General features: G+C 52.0%; 1 protein-coding gene across 1 annotated transcript in view; it reads left to right on the top strand.

Moving 5' to 3' along the window:
• LOC132577637 (transcription factor COE3-like) overlaps window positions 1–3,965 on the top strand; it is a 134,385-nt gene extending 130,420 nt beyond the window's left edge. The window contains 1 exon segment of the mRNA XM_060247427.1: window positions 3,613–3,965. Within this exon segment, the coding sequence (XP_060103410.1) occupies window positions 3,613–3,965 (353 nt within the window).
• Window positions 3,966–10,945: the final 6,980 nt, after the last annotated feature.

Raw genomic sequence — 10,945 nt, 5'->3', positions numbered from 1 at the left:
TTCAATCCCCGGCATCTCCGGTCGAAAGGATCGAGTAGGAGTTGATACGAAAGATCTGAGACCCCGGAGAGCCACTGCTGATCAGAGTTATGAGGGCTGGATCTGACATAAAGGAGACCTTGTCTGGCCGGGCCACGGATGTCACAAAACGTAATGCCAGGTAGCAGAGATATCAGATTTCTAAAGGACACCGACAAACACAATTCAAGATTTTTCAGACCTTCAAATATGCTTAAAAGGTTAGCGCTCTTGCAATATTTATAAAGGACACAGACAAACACAATTCAAGATTTTACAAGACTTCGTATATGCTTAAAAGGTTAGCGCTCCTATGCAATATTTTGCTGATTCATTTCTGGTAACGGACGCCTCTCGCTCCGAATGATTGCACCAATGCCCCGAAGTTTGTGTATCAATAATATCCGTTGCAATACAGACAGAACGCACAGGGACTCAGTTCCGGCTGGCTTGGCGTCAGGGGGGGTGGCCTAATCTGCAGATGAGTTCCTGCTGGGCTTTTTCGACAAAGCCCCGCACAAAACAATGGTGATGTCAGGGGGTGCGGCCTAATATGCAAATGAGCTCCTGCTGGGCTTTTTTGACCAAAAAAAGCCCTGAATACAAATATTGTTTTTCAACCTCTAAGATTGTTTTTGCTCTGATAGTATTTCCACAGTGCTACGACTAGTCTTTTCCCCTATAATAATTACACTGTGGTCCTGCTGTCTTGTTTATAACCTGGAGACCTCCAGTATTATAACTATTCTCCAGGTGACAGAGATCAGTGGGGGGCCGGGGAGCCCCCCCCCCCGGTTTGGAGGCCTTCCCTCCACTTCAGGGTTATCAGAAAGCGAGGAGAGGGGGGAGGGAAATATTTGCTGGACACTCCATTATACCCTATGGAGACTGATCCCTATAGGGTATAATGGAGAATTGATCTGAAGGTATCTGCTGCTCTGGGGGTATTTGCCGCTGTTTCTTTGAGGTAGAGGCCCCAAATTTTCAGCATAGCATCGGGCACCTCTGTTCAAAATACCGTCCAAGTTTCAAAAACATCGGCGCAGGGGATCCAATTCTATGATTCCCCAAAGAATGTGCCCCTATCCTTCCTTATTTCCAATGGTGGGAAGGGACTTAAAGGGGGTGCAGTGCCTTTAAACGTGATGGCCAGAAATCCCTTCGGAGTTCAGTTATGCTTGTCTGAACCTTGCTCCTGGCCCCACCCCCAAAGTCCCCTGGCTCCACCCCCAGGGGTCCCAGATATTTCTTGAATTGGGACTTGGCAGGCCTAATTTCCCTGGAGAAAACAACTGCTTTGGAAGGTGGACTCTATGGAATGATGCTCCACTGAGGTCCTTTCCCTCAAACCCCGCCCTCCACAGGTTCCACCCCCCAGACCTCCAGGAATGCAAAGCTCAAATACTACCTATAATTCCTGGAGATCTCCATCTCCCAGCTGGAGGTTGCCACCAGCCCAATTTGCTTTTGATTCTTCCCCAGCGCTCAAGGCCAAGTCTTCTAGTTGAAAGCGAGATGCTGGACGAAATGAGTCAAAGAAAGCTATCCAGGGCTCTTTTTTTTTTTTTTTTAAAGAAAAAGCCCAGCGGGAAGTCATTTGCCTATCAGGCCACACCCCCTGACATCACCATTGTTTCCACACAGGGCTTTTCTTGGGTAGCAAAAGGCCCAGCAGGAACTTATTTGCATATTAGGCCACACCCCAAGGCAGCCGGAATTGTGTTTGTGCTAAAACAAAAAAGCCCCGAAACTATCAAACGTTCAGCCTCTCTGGTTCGGACTAGTGAGACGTCTCCAGGGTAAGAAGTAGAGAGAAGTCTTTCTCAACACTGCCAAGAGTTTTTATTTGGAAATACCATGGAATGAACCTTTGAAGAAGTGAGCCGTGACTCGCAAAAAGCTCCTCCCTGGCCACAAATGTTGTTAGTCTTTAATGTGCTGCTGGACTCTGGCTCTTTCCATAGAATCATAGATTCATCGAGTTGGAAGGGACCTCCAAGGCCATCGAGTCCAGGGGTAGCCAAACTGTTTTGCCGCAGGTGGCTCTTTCACACCTATTGCGTGGCTCTCAAAGCCCCCACTGCCCTGGCTCGGAGAAGGCATTTGTCTCTTTAAAACACAGTTCCAAGCCAAGCCATCCAGTGGCTTTAGATACATTCTCCAAGTTGCTTTCTTTCCACCTCTCCCTTCCTCTCTTCTCCCCAGCTATTTTCCTTCCTTCCTTCCTTCCTTCCTTCCTTCCTTCTGGGTTTGATTCCCCACTCCTCCACTTGCAGCTGCTGGAATGGCCTTGGGTCAGCCACAGCTCTCTTATCTGGGAGAACCAGGTTTGATTCCCCACTCCTCCACTTGCAGCTGCTGGAATGGCCTTGGGTCAGCCAGAGCTCTCTTATCTGGGAGAACCAGGTTTGATTCCCCACTCCTCCACTTGCAGCTGCTGGAATGGCCTTGGGTCAGCCAGAGCTCTCTTATCTGGGAGAACCAGGTTTGATTCCCCACTCCTCCACTTGCAGCTGCTGGAATGGCCTTGGGTCAGCCATAGCTCTGATAGAGGTTGTCCTTGAAAGGGCAGCTGCTGTGAGAGTCCTCTCAGCCCCACCCATCTCACAGGGTGTCTGTTGTGGGGGGAGAAGATGTAGGACAGGGGTGGCCAATGGTAGCTCTCCAGATGTTTTTTTGGCTACAACTCCCATCAGCCCCAGACATTGGCCATGCTGGCTGGGGCTGATGGGAGTTGTAGGCAAGAAACATCTGCAGAGCTACCGTTGGTCACCCCTGATGTAGGAGATTGTAAGCTGCTCTGAGTCTCTGATTTAGAGAGAAGGGCGGGGTATAAATCTGCAATTCTTCTTCTTCCTCCCTCCCTCTCTCCCTGCCTCCCTCCCTTCTTCCCTCCCTCCCTTCCTGCAATTCTTCTTCTTCTTCTTCTTCTTCTTCTTCTTCTTCTTCTTCTTCTTCTTCTTCTTCTTCTTCTTCTTCTTCTTCTTCTTCTTCTTCCTCTCTCCCTCTCTCCCTCCCTCCCTTCCTCCCTCCCTCCTTCCTTCCTTCCTTCCTCCCTTCCTCCTTCCTTCCTCCATTCCTCTCTCCCTCCCTCCCTCCGTCCCTCCCTCCTTTCCTTCCTCCCTCCCTCCCTTCCTCCTTTCCTTCCTCCCTCCCTCCCTTCCTCTCTCCCTCCCTCTTTCCCTCCCTCCCTCCCTCCCTCCCTTCCTCTCTTTCTCTCTCTCTCTCCCTCCCTCCCTCCCTTCCTTCCTTCCTTCTTGCAACTCTCAAACATCTAACATTTTTTCTATCTGGCTCTTATGTTAAGCAAGTTTGGCCACCCCTGATCTAGCCCAAGCCCCTGTGGAACGCAGGAAATCCCCCAAGACCTCCTCCCCAGACACGCCCAGTGGCCCCTGCAGGCTCCATGCCCAGAAGATGCCAATAAAACCTCCAGGATCTGACCTGGAGAAAAATTACTGCTTGACCCCAAGGGTGACCAGCATTTCCCTGGGTGGGGGATGTGGGGGGGGGTGTTAAGTGTTCCGTTGTCTGCTGATGCTGGCAAAGCCCCCGGCCATCGCAGTAACCTCCTGGTTCTGTCCCCATGCGCAGGGGCTCCTCCAGCATGGCTCACCAGATGCCGCCACCCGCCGCAGCCCATGCCGAACCTCTCCATCCCCTGCTACAAGATGCCGAAGCCGGCTTCCGAGGAGGGGCTGCTGCAGAGCTTCCTGGGAGGCATCCGGATGGTGCTCAGTATCTTCCTCTTCCTGGGGGTCTGCGCCTTCTCGGCCTATATCGGGCTGCTGTGCGTGGCCCTCCTGATCGGTGCCGTCCAGGTCTTCTTCACCTCCCTCGTCCCCTCGGCCCTCCTCATCCTCCAGTTCCTGCTCTCCGCTTTGCTCCTCCTCTTCTGCTTGCAGTGGATGAGCGAACTCCTGTCCCAGCAATTCCAGGCCCACTAGCAGCCTGCCGGAGCTCTCCCCGTCTGCGGCGCCGTGAAGGAGGAGGTCTCCCCGCTGTCTCCCGTCTTCCTTGGCTGGTTGGAGCTCAACGGGAAGGCCTGGGGTCAGGGGCTTCTTTTCCTCTCCCTCAAATAAAAGTCCAAGGGCAACCGACCAATTAAGAGCATTTATTTAATTCACCCTGTGACGGAACGGCCCTGTTTTGCCTACCAGACCCCGTTCCCCTTTTTGGAGGGAGCTATTTCTCCTCCGGCCACTTGGGCTCGCTGCCACCACCTGCTCAGTCTAGGGGTTCAGATTGAGAGGAACAGGACTCCCAATCCCCCTCTCCGGCTCTGAGGCCAGGCCTCAAGGCCCTCTACCACCCTGTACTTGGGTATCACAGAGACCACAGCACTTCTTCGGGGAACCCCTGGAGGATTGGCACCTTATCCAACCACAGGCCTTCCCCCTTTCCCCGGGGCCCCCTTCATAAAGCGTGGTCTAAAGCGGTTGGGGATCTATGTGGTACAAAGTTTGACTGCCAGCATTCAAAACAGTAAAAATATTTAATTAGAAGAGAAAAAGAAAAGAAAAGAAAAAAAAACAAAAGCGGTTGCATGTAAAAGTTTAGCACAGCACCCGAGCAGCAACCAGAATGACAAATAAAAGGTGGATTTAAACGCATCCTCCCGTCTAAACTTGCCCTGCCTTGTGAATGACTTACTCGGTCTGACTGCCTGGGGTCCTCTTCCTCTTGAGTAGGCCTCTCCCACAGTCAGGAGCCCACAGACTGACAACCTCTCTCCTTGAGGGCCAGCTGAGAACTGAACTTTTCCCACCTCATTCCAATAAAACAAAAGAACTTCCTACCCCTCTAGGAGGCTTTCCCCCTAGAGTTGATGGTTTAACTCCGGAAGGGAGGGGGGGAGTGAAGGGAAGGCTAGCCCCCAAAGCCTGCCTAGCAGTTTCATGTTCCCTCCCAACCAAGCACCACCATTAACTAAGATGGCGTTTCTCCACACACCCAAAGGGTGATGAACACGTGGAATTCCCTGCACAGGAGGTGGCAGTGGCTGCAAGCATAGAGAGCTTCAAGAGGGGACTGGATCAACATCTGGAGCAGAGGTCCATCAGTGGCTATTAGCGACAAGGTATAGATGGAACTTAGGGTTGCCAAGTCCTCCCTGGCCTGGCGGGAGACTTTTTTTTTTGGTTGCATGCGTGGTGCGATGACGTCACTCACAAGTGACATCATCCTGCCGACTGCTCTAGACGTTTCCGGGGAAAACTCTATGGTTTTCCCAGACGCTCTAGCATTTTGGGAGGAGAAAACTCTATGGTACCTATTGTATCAAAGAGTTTTCCCTTCCAAAATGCCAGCGCGTTGGGGAAAACCATTGAGTATCCCCGGAAATGCCTAGAGCGACTAACGTGCGATGTCACCGGTGCGATGACATCACTTGCAGGTGACGTCGCCGCACCGGTGATGTCAGGGGAGGTTTCGCCTGCCAGCCCAATGTGGGCCGGCGGGTTGGGAACCTCCCAGGTGGGAGAACCCCCGCCCGGCCCAGGGACTTGGCAGCCCTAACATTGGAACTCTCTGTCTGGCACAAGTGATGCTCTGTATTCTTGGTGCTTGGAGGGGGGGTAACAGTGGGAGGGCTTCTAGTGTCCTGGCCCCACTGATGGACCTCTTGATGGCAGTTGAGGTTTTTTTGGCCACTTTGTGACACAGAGTGTTGGACTGGATGGGCCAATGGCCCGATCCAATATGGCTTTCTCTTATGTTCTTATGCTCTCATTTCAGTGTCTGAGGAAGTGAACTGTAGCCCATGAAAGAAGAAGAAGAAGAAGAAGACTGCAGATTTATACCCCACCCTTCTCTGTGAATCAGAGACTCAGAGCAGCTTACAATGTCCTTTATCTCCTGCCCCCACAACAGACACCCTGTGAGGTGGGTAAGGCTGAGAGGGCTCTCACAACAGCTGCCCTTTTAAAGACAACTCTGCGAGAGCTATGGCTCACCCAAGGCCCTTCCAGCAGCTGCAGGTGCTGGAGCGGGGAATCAAACCCGGTTCTCCCAGATAAGAGAGCTCTGGCTGACCCAAGGCCATTCCAGCAGCTGCAAGTAGAGGAGTGGGCAATCCAACTCGGTTCTCTCAGATAAGAGAGCTATGGCTGACCCAAGACCATCCAGCAGGTGCAAGTGAAGGAGTGGGGAATCAAACCCGGTTCTCCCAGATAAGAGAGCTATGGCTGACCCAAGGCCATTCCAGCAGCTGCAAGTGGAGGAGTGGGGAATCCAACCCGGTTCTCCCAGATAGGAGAGCTATGGCTGACCCAAGGCCATTCCAGCAGCTGCAAGTGGAGGAGTGGGGAATGCAACCCAGTTCTCCCAGATAAGAGAGCTCTGGCTGACCCAAGGCCATTCCAGCAGCTGCAGGTGGAGGCGTGGGGAATCCAACCCGGTTCTCCCAGAAGAGTCCGCACACTTAACCACAACACCAACCTGGCTCTCCTACCACTGCACCAAACTGGCTCTCATACTGAAAGCTCATACTGAAGTGAATGCAAGGGCTTTTTTTGAGCAGGAACACAGTTCCGTCTGGCTTGGGGTCAGGGGTGCGTGGCCTAATATGCAAATGAGTTCCTGCTGGGCCTTGTCTACAAAAAAGCCCTGTGTGAAACAATGGTGATGTCAGGAGGTGTGGCCTAATATGCAAATGAGTTTCTGCTGGGCCTTCTCTATAAAAAAAGCCAGGTGAAAAATGGTGATGTCAGGGGTGCGACCTAATATGCAAATGAGTTTCTGCTGGGCTTTTGCTACAAAAAAGCCCTGTGTGAAACAATGGTGATGTCAGGGGGGTGTGGCCTAATATCTAAATGAGTTCCTAATAGGCTTTTTCTACAAAAAAACCTTGTGTGAAACAATGGTGATGTCAGTGGGTGTGGCCTAATATGCAAATGTGCTCCTGCTGGGCCTTTTCTACAAAAAAGCCCTGTGTGAAACAATGGTGATGTCAGGGTGTGTGGCCTAATACCCAAATGAGTTCCTGCTGGGCTTTTGCTACAAAAAAGCCCGGTGTGAAACAATGGTAATGTCAGGGGGTGTGGCCTAATATGCAAATGAGTTCCTGCTGGGCCTTCTCTACAAAAACACCCTGCGTGAAGCAATGGTGATGTCAGGGGGTGTGGCCTAATATGCATTTGAGTTCCGGCTGGGCTGTTTCTTAAAGAAAAAAGTCCTGAGTGAATGTTGCTGGGCTTTAAGGTGCCACTGGGCTTGCATTCTCTTTTGGTATAAAGGACTAATAGCACGGATCTCTTTGTAATCCTTTTGCTTAGGGTTAACAGCTCCCAGTTGGAAAATTCCTGGCAATTTGAGGGGTGGAGCCTGGAGGGGGTGGGGATGGGGGGGCATCAATGGGGTATAATGCCTTCAATTCCACCTTCCAAAGCAGCCATTTCCTCCAGGGGAACTGATCTAGGGTTGCTGAATTCCCTTGTTGTTTTGGTGGGGAAATCTGGGGAGTGTTCTGGGATGGGTGGGGATTTGATGCATAAGTGTTTCCTCTTAGCTGAGTGAGCGTGAGCTGGCTCACAGATTTTCAGCCTCCAGCTCAAACGATTTTGTCTTAGCTCAGGAAAAATGGCCCCAGAGCAAACTAATGGATGCAGGAGCTCACAACTTGAATGCGAGGAGCTCACAAAGTAGATTTTTTGCTCACAAGACTCTGCAGCTTAGAGGGAACATTGGCATGCAGTGTGCAGACATCACCCAGAAGTGACATCATTGTGTTGGCGATGTGAGGGTGACACTCTGGTTTTTGGGCGAAACTCTGTGGTAAATTTGCCCTCAAACCATAGAATTTTATCCAAAAAGCAGAGAGTCCCTGAGCAACATCCTCGATGTGATGCTGTCACTTCTCTGTTTAGGGGGCAGACAGCTTTTACCGTAGCAGGACCTTCTTTGCAGATTAGGCCACACACCCCTGATGTAGCCAGTCCTCCAATAGCTTTCCAGGCTCCTATTACACGGCCTGCTGTAAGCTCCAGGAGAAGACGGGCAACCCTAGGCCCTTCCCTGCGACTGGACAGCTGGTTGGCAAGAAGAAAAGGCCCCTGGAGCTGACAACCCCGATTTTACAGACACATCTTGTGACAATGTTCTTGAAGATGATGCCTGGAATTTCTCCACTGTGTCTAGGGTTGTCAAGTCCTCCACAGCCTCTAGCGGGGGATTTGTTTTGTGCGCGCTTCGGGTGCTGGCTGCTCTAGGCGTTTCCAGGAAAACTATGGTTTCCCGGACGCTCTAGCATTTGGGGAGGGAAAAACTCTATGGTGCCTATTGTACCATAGAGTTTTCCCTCCCAAATTGCTAGAGCATCCGGGAAAACCATAGAGGTCTCCTGGAAACACCTAGAGCGGCCGGTGCGCAACATCACAGGGGTGATGACGTCACTCGTGGGTGACGTCATTAAGACGGCGACGTTGGGGGATGTTCCCCCCGCCGGCTCAGTGAGGGCCGGCAGGTTGGGTACCTCCTAGGATCACCAAGTCTAATTCAAGAAATATCTGGGGACTTTGGGGGTGGAGCCAGGAGACTTTGGGGCGGAGCCAGGAGCAAGAGTGTGACATGCATAATTGAACTCCAAGGGAGATCTGGCCATCACGTTTAAAGGGACCGCACACCTTTTTAAATGCCTTCCTTCCACAGGAAATCAGGAAGGATAGGGGCACCTTCTTTTGGGGCACATAGAATCGGACCTCCTGGTCCAATCGTTTTGAAACTTGGGGGGTAGTTTGGGGAGAGGCACTAGATGCTATACTGAAAATGTGGTGCCTCTACCTCAGAAAACAGCCCCCCCCCGAGTCCCTGATACATGTGGATCAATTCCCCATTATTCTCTATGGGAATTGTTCTCCATAGGGAATAATTTCCCTCCCCCCCCCCATCGCTTTCTGATGACCCTAAAGCTGGGGGGAGGGCCCCCAAACCTGGGGATTGGCAACCCTCTCTCTCTCTCTCTCACACACACACTTACTGGGTCTGGTTCCCCCACAACCACATCTGAAAACAACAGGGGCTAAGCTGCTCTCTGTCTCTCACACACACACGCACACTCTTAGTTGCTCTGAAACGGAAGCAAAACAAGCCGAGGGACTGTGTTGCTGACCCTTCCCATGAAGTACTTCCTGCTCAGCTTTAAAGGCACACACACACACATTTTGAAACGGACCTGTTTGCAGGTTTCTAAACCTGCCCCAGATCTAGAGCTGCATGGTGGCTGTGGGCGGGGTGGGGGGGAAGTCTGTAAAACTGGGGGATCCCCCTCTGGGGATCGGGAAGCCCAGTACCTCCGGGCTTGGCAGCCCTAACTCGGCAGCCTTAACTGTGTCTCCCCATTTCTCTCTTATCTTGCAGTCTTCCATGACTCCTGTGTGGCCGGGCAGGGAGATTTGTCCGTGATGGTTAATAGAAAACATATTCTTGGTTAGGGTTGCCAATCCCCAGGTGGGGGCAGGGGATCCCCCGGTTTGGAGGCCCTCCCCCCACTTCAGGGTCATCTGAAAGCGGGGGGAGGGGAGGGAAATGTCTGCTGGGAACTCTATTATTCCCTATGGAGATTTATTCCCATAGAAAATCATGGAGAATTGATCCGTGGGTATCTGGGGCTCTGGGGGAGGGGCTGTTTTTTGGGGTAGAGGCACCAAATTTTCAGTATAGCATCTAGTGCCTCTCCCCAAAATACCCCCCAAGTTTCAAAAAGTTTGGACCAGGGGGTCCAATTCTATGAGCCCCAAAAGAAGGTGCCCCTATCCTTCATTATTTCCTATGGAAGGAAGGGACTGAACTCCCTTTGGAGTTCAATTATGCTTGTCACAGCCTTGATCTAGGCCCCACCCGTAATGTCTCCTGGCTCCACCCCCAAAGTCCCCAGATATTTCTTGAATTGGACTTGGCAACCCGATTCTTGGTCTTTCATCCCTCTCATTAGGGAGGACTGGCTAACAGCGTGGTTCGGCTGAAGCTGCAAAAAACGAGTGAAGGATGGCTTGAACTTGGGAAGCACAAACCGAAACCCTGTACCTCCAATATTAGAGGCATAAGACGGCACCCAGGTCTGGCTAGGGCTCCAGCTATGGTTGCCGGGTCTACGTTAGAAAATCCCTGGAGACTTTGGGGGCGGAGCCTGGAGAGGGTGGGGTTTGGGGAGGGGAGGGGCCTCAGCAGGCTACAACACCACAGAGCCCACCCTTCAAAGCAGCCTCTTTCTCCAGGGGAGCTGAACTCCACTGGCTGGAGATCAGTAGTAAAACTGGGAGATCTCCAGGCCCCACCTGGAGGCTGGAAACCCTAGTTCCAGCTCCAGCTTGGAGAATTCCTGCAGATTTAGGGGTGCATCCTGGGGAAGAAGAAGAAGATATTGGATTTATATCCCGCCCTCCACTCCGAAGAGTCTCAGCGGCTCACAATCTCCTTTCCCTTCCTCCCCCACAACAGACACCCTGTGAGGTAGATGAAGATATTGGATTAATATCCCACCCTCCACTCCGAAGAGTCTCAGAGCGGCTCATAATCTCCTTTCCCTTCCTCCCCCACAACAGACTCCCTGTGAGGTAGATGAAGATACTGGATTTATATCCCGCCCTCCACTCCGAAGAGTCTCAGAGCGGCTCACAATCTCCTTTCCCTTCCTCCCCCACACAGACACCCTGTGAGGTAGATGAAGATATTGGTTTTATATCCCGCCCTCCACTCTGAAGAGTCTCAGAGTGGCTCACAATCTCCTTTACCTTCCCCCTCCCCACAACAGACACCCTGTGAGGTAGATGAAGATATTGGATTTATATCCCACCCTCCACTCCGAAGAGTCTCCGAGCGGCTCACAATCTCCTTCACCTTCCCCCCCCCCAACAGGCACCCTGTGAGGTGGGTGGGGCTGAGAGGGCTCTCACAGCAGCTGCCCTTTCAAGGACAACCTCTGCCAGAGCTA

Source organism: Heteronotia binoei, chromosome 9, assembly GCF_032191835.1.
Source record: "Heteronotia binoei isolate CCM8104 ecotype False Entrance Well chromosome 9, APGP_CSIRO_Hbin_v1, whole genome shotgun sequence".
Lineage (NCBI taxonomy): Eukaryota > Metazoa > Chordata > Lepidosauria > Squamata > Gekkonidae > Heteronotia > Heteronotia binoei.
Note: the sequence above shows the minus strand (reverse complement) of the source record. Positions and strands in the feature narration are given on the sequence as shown.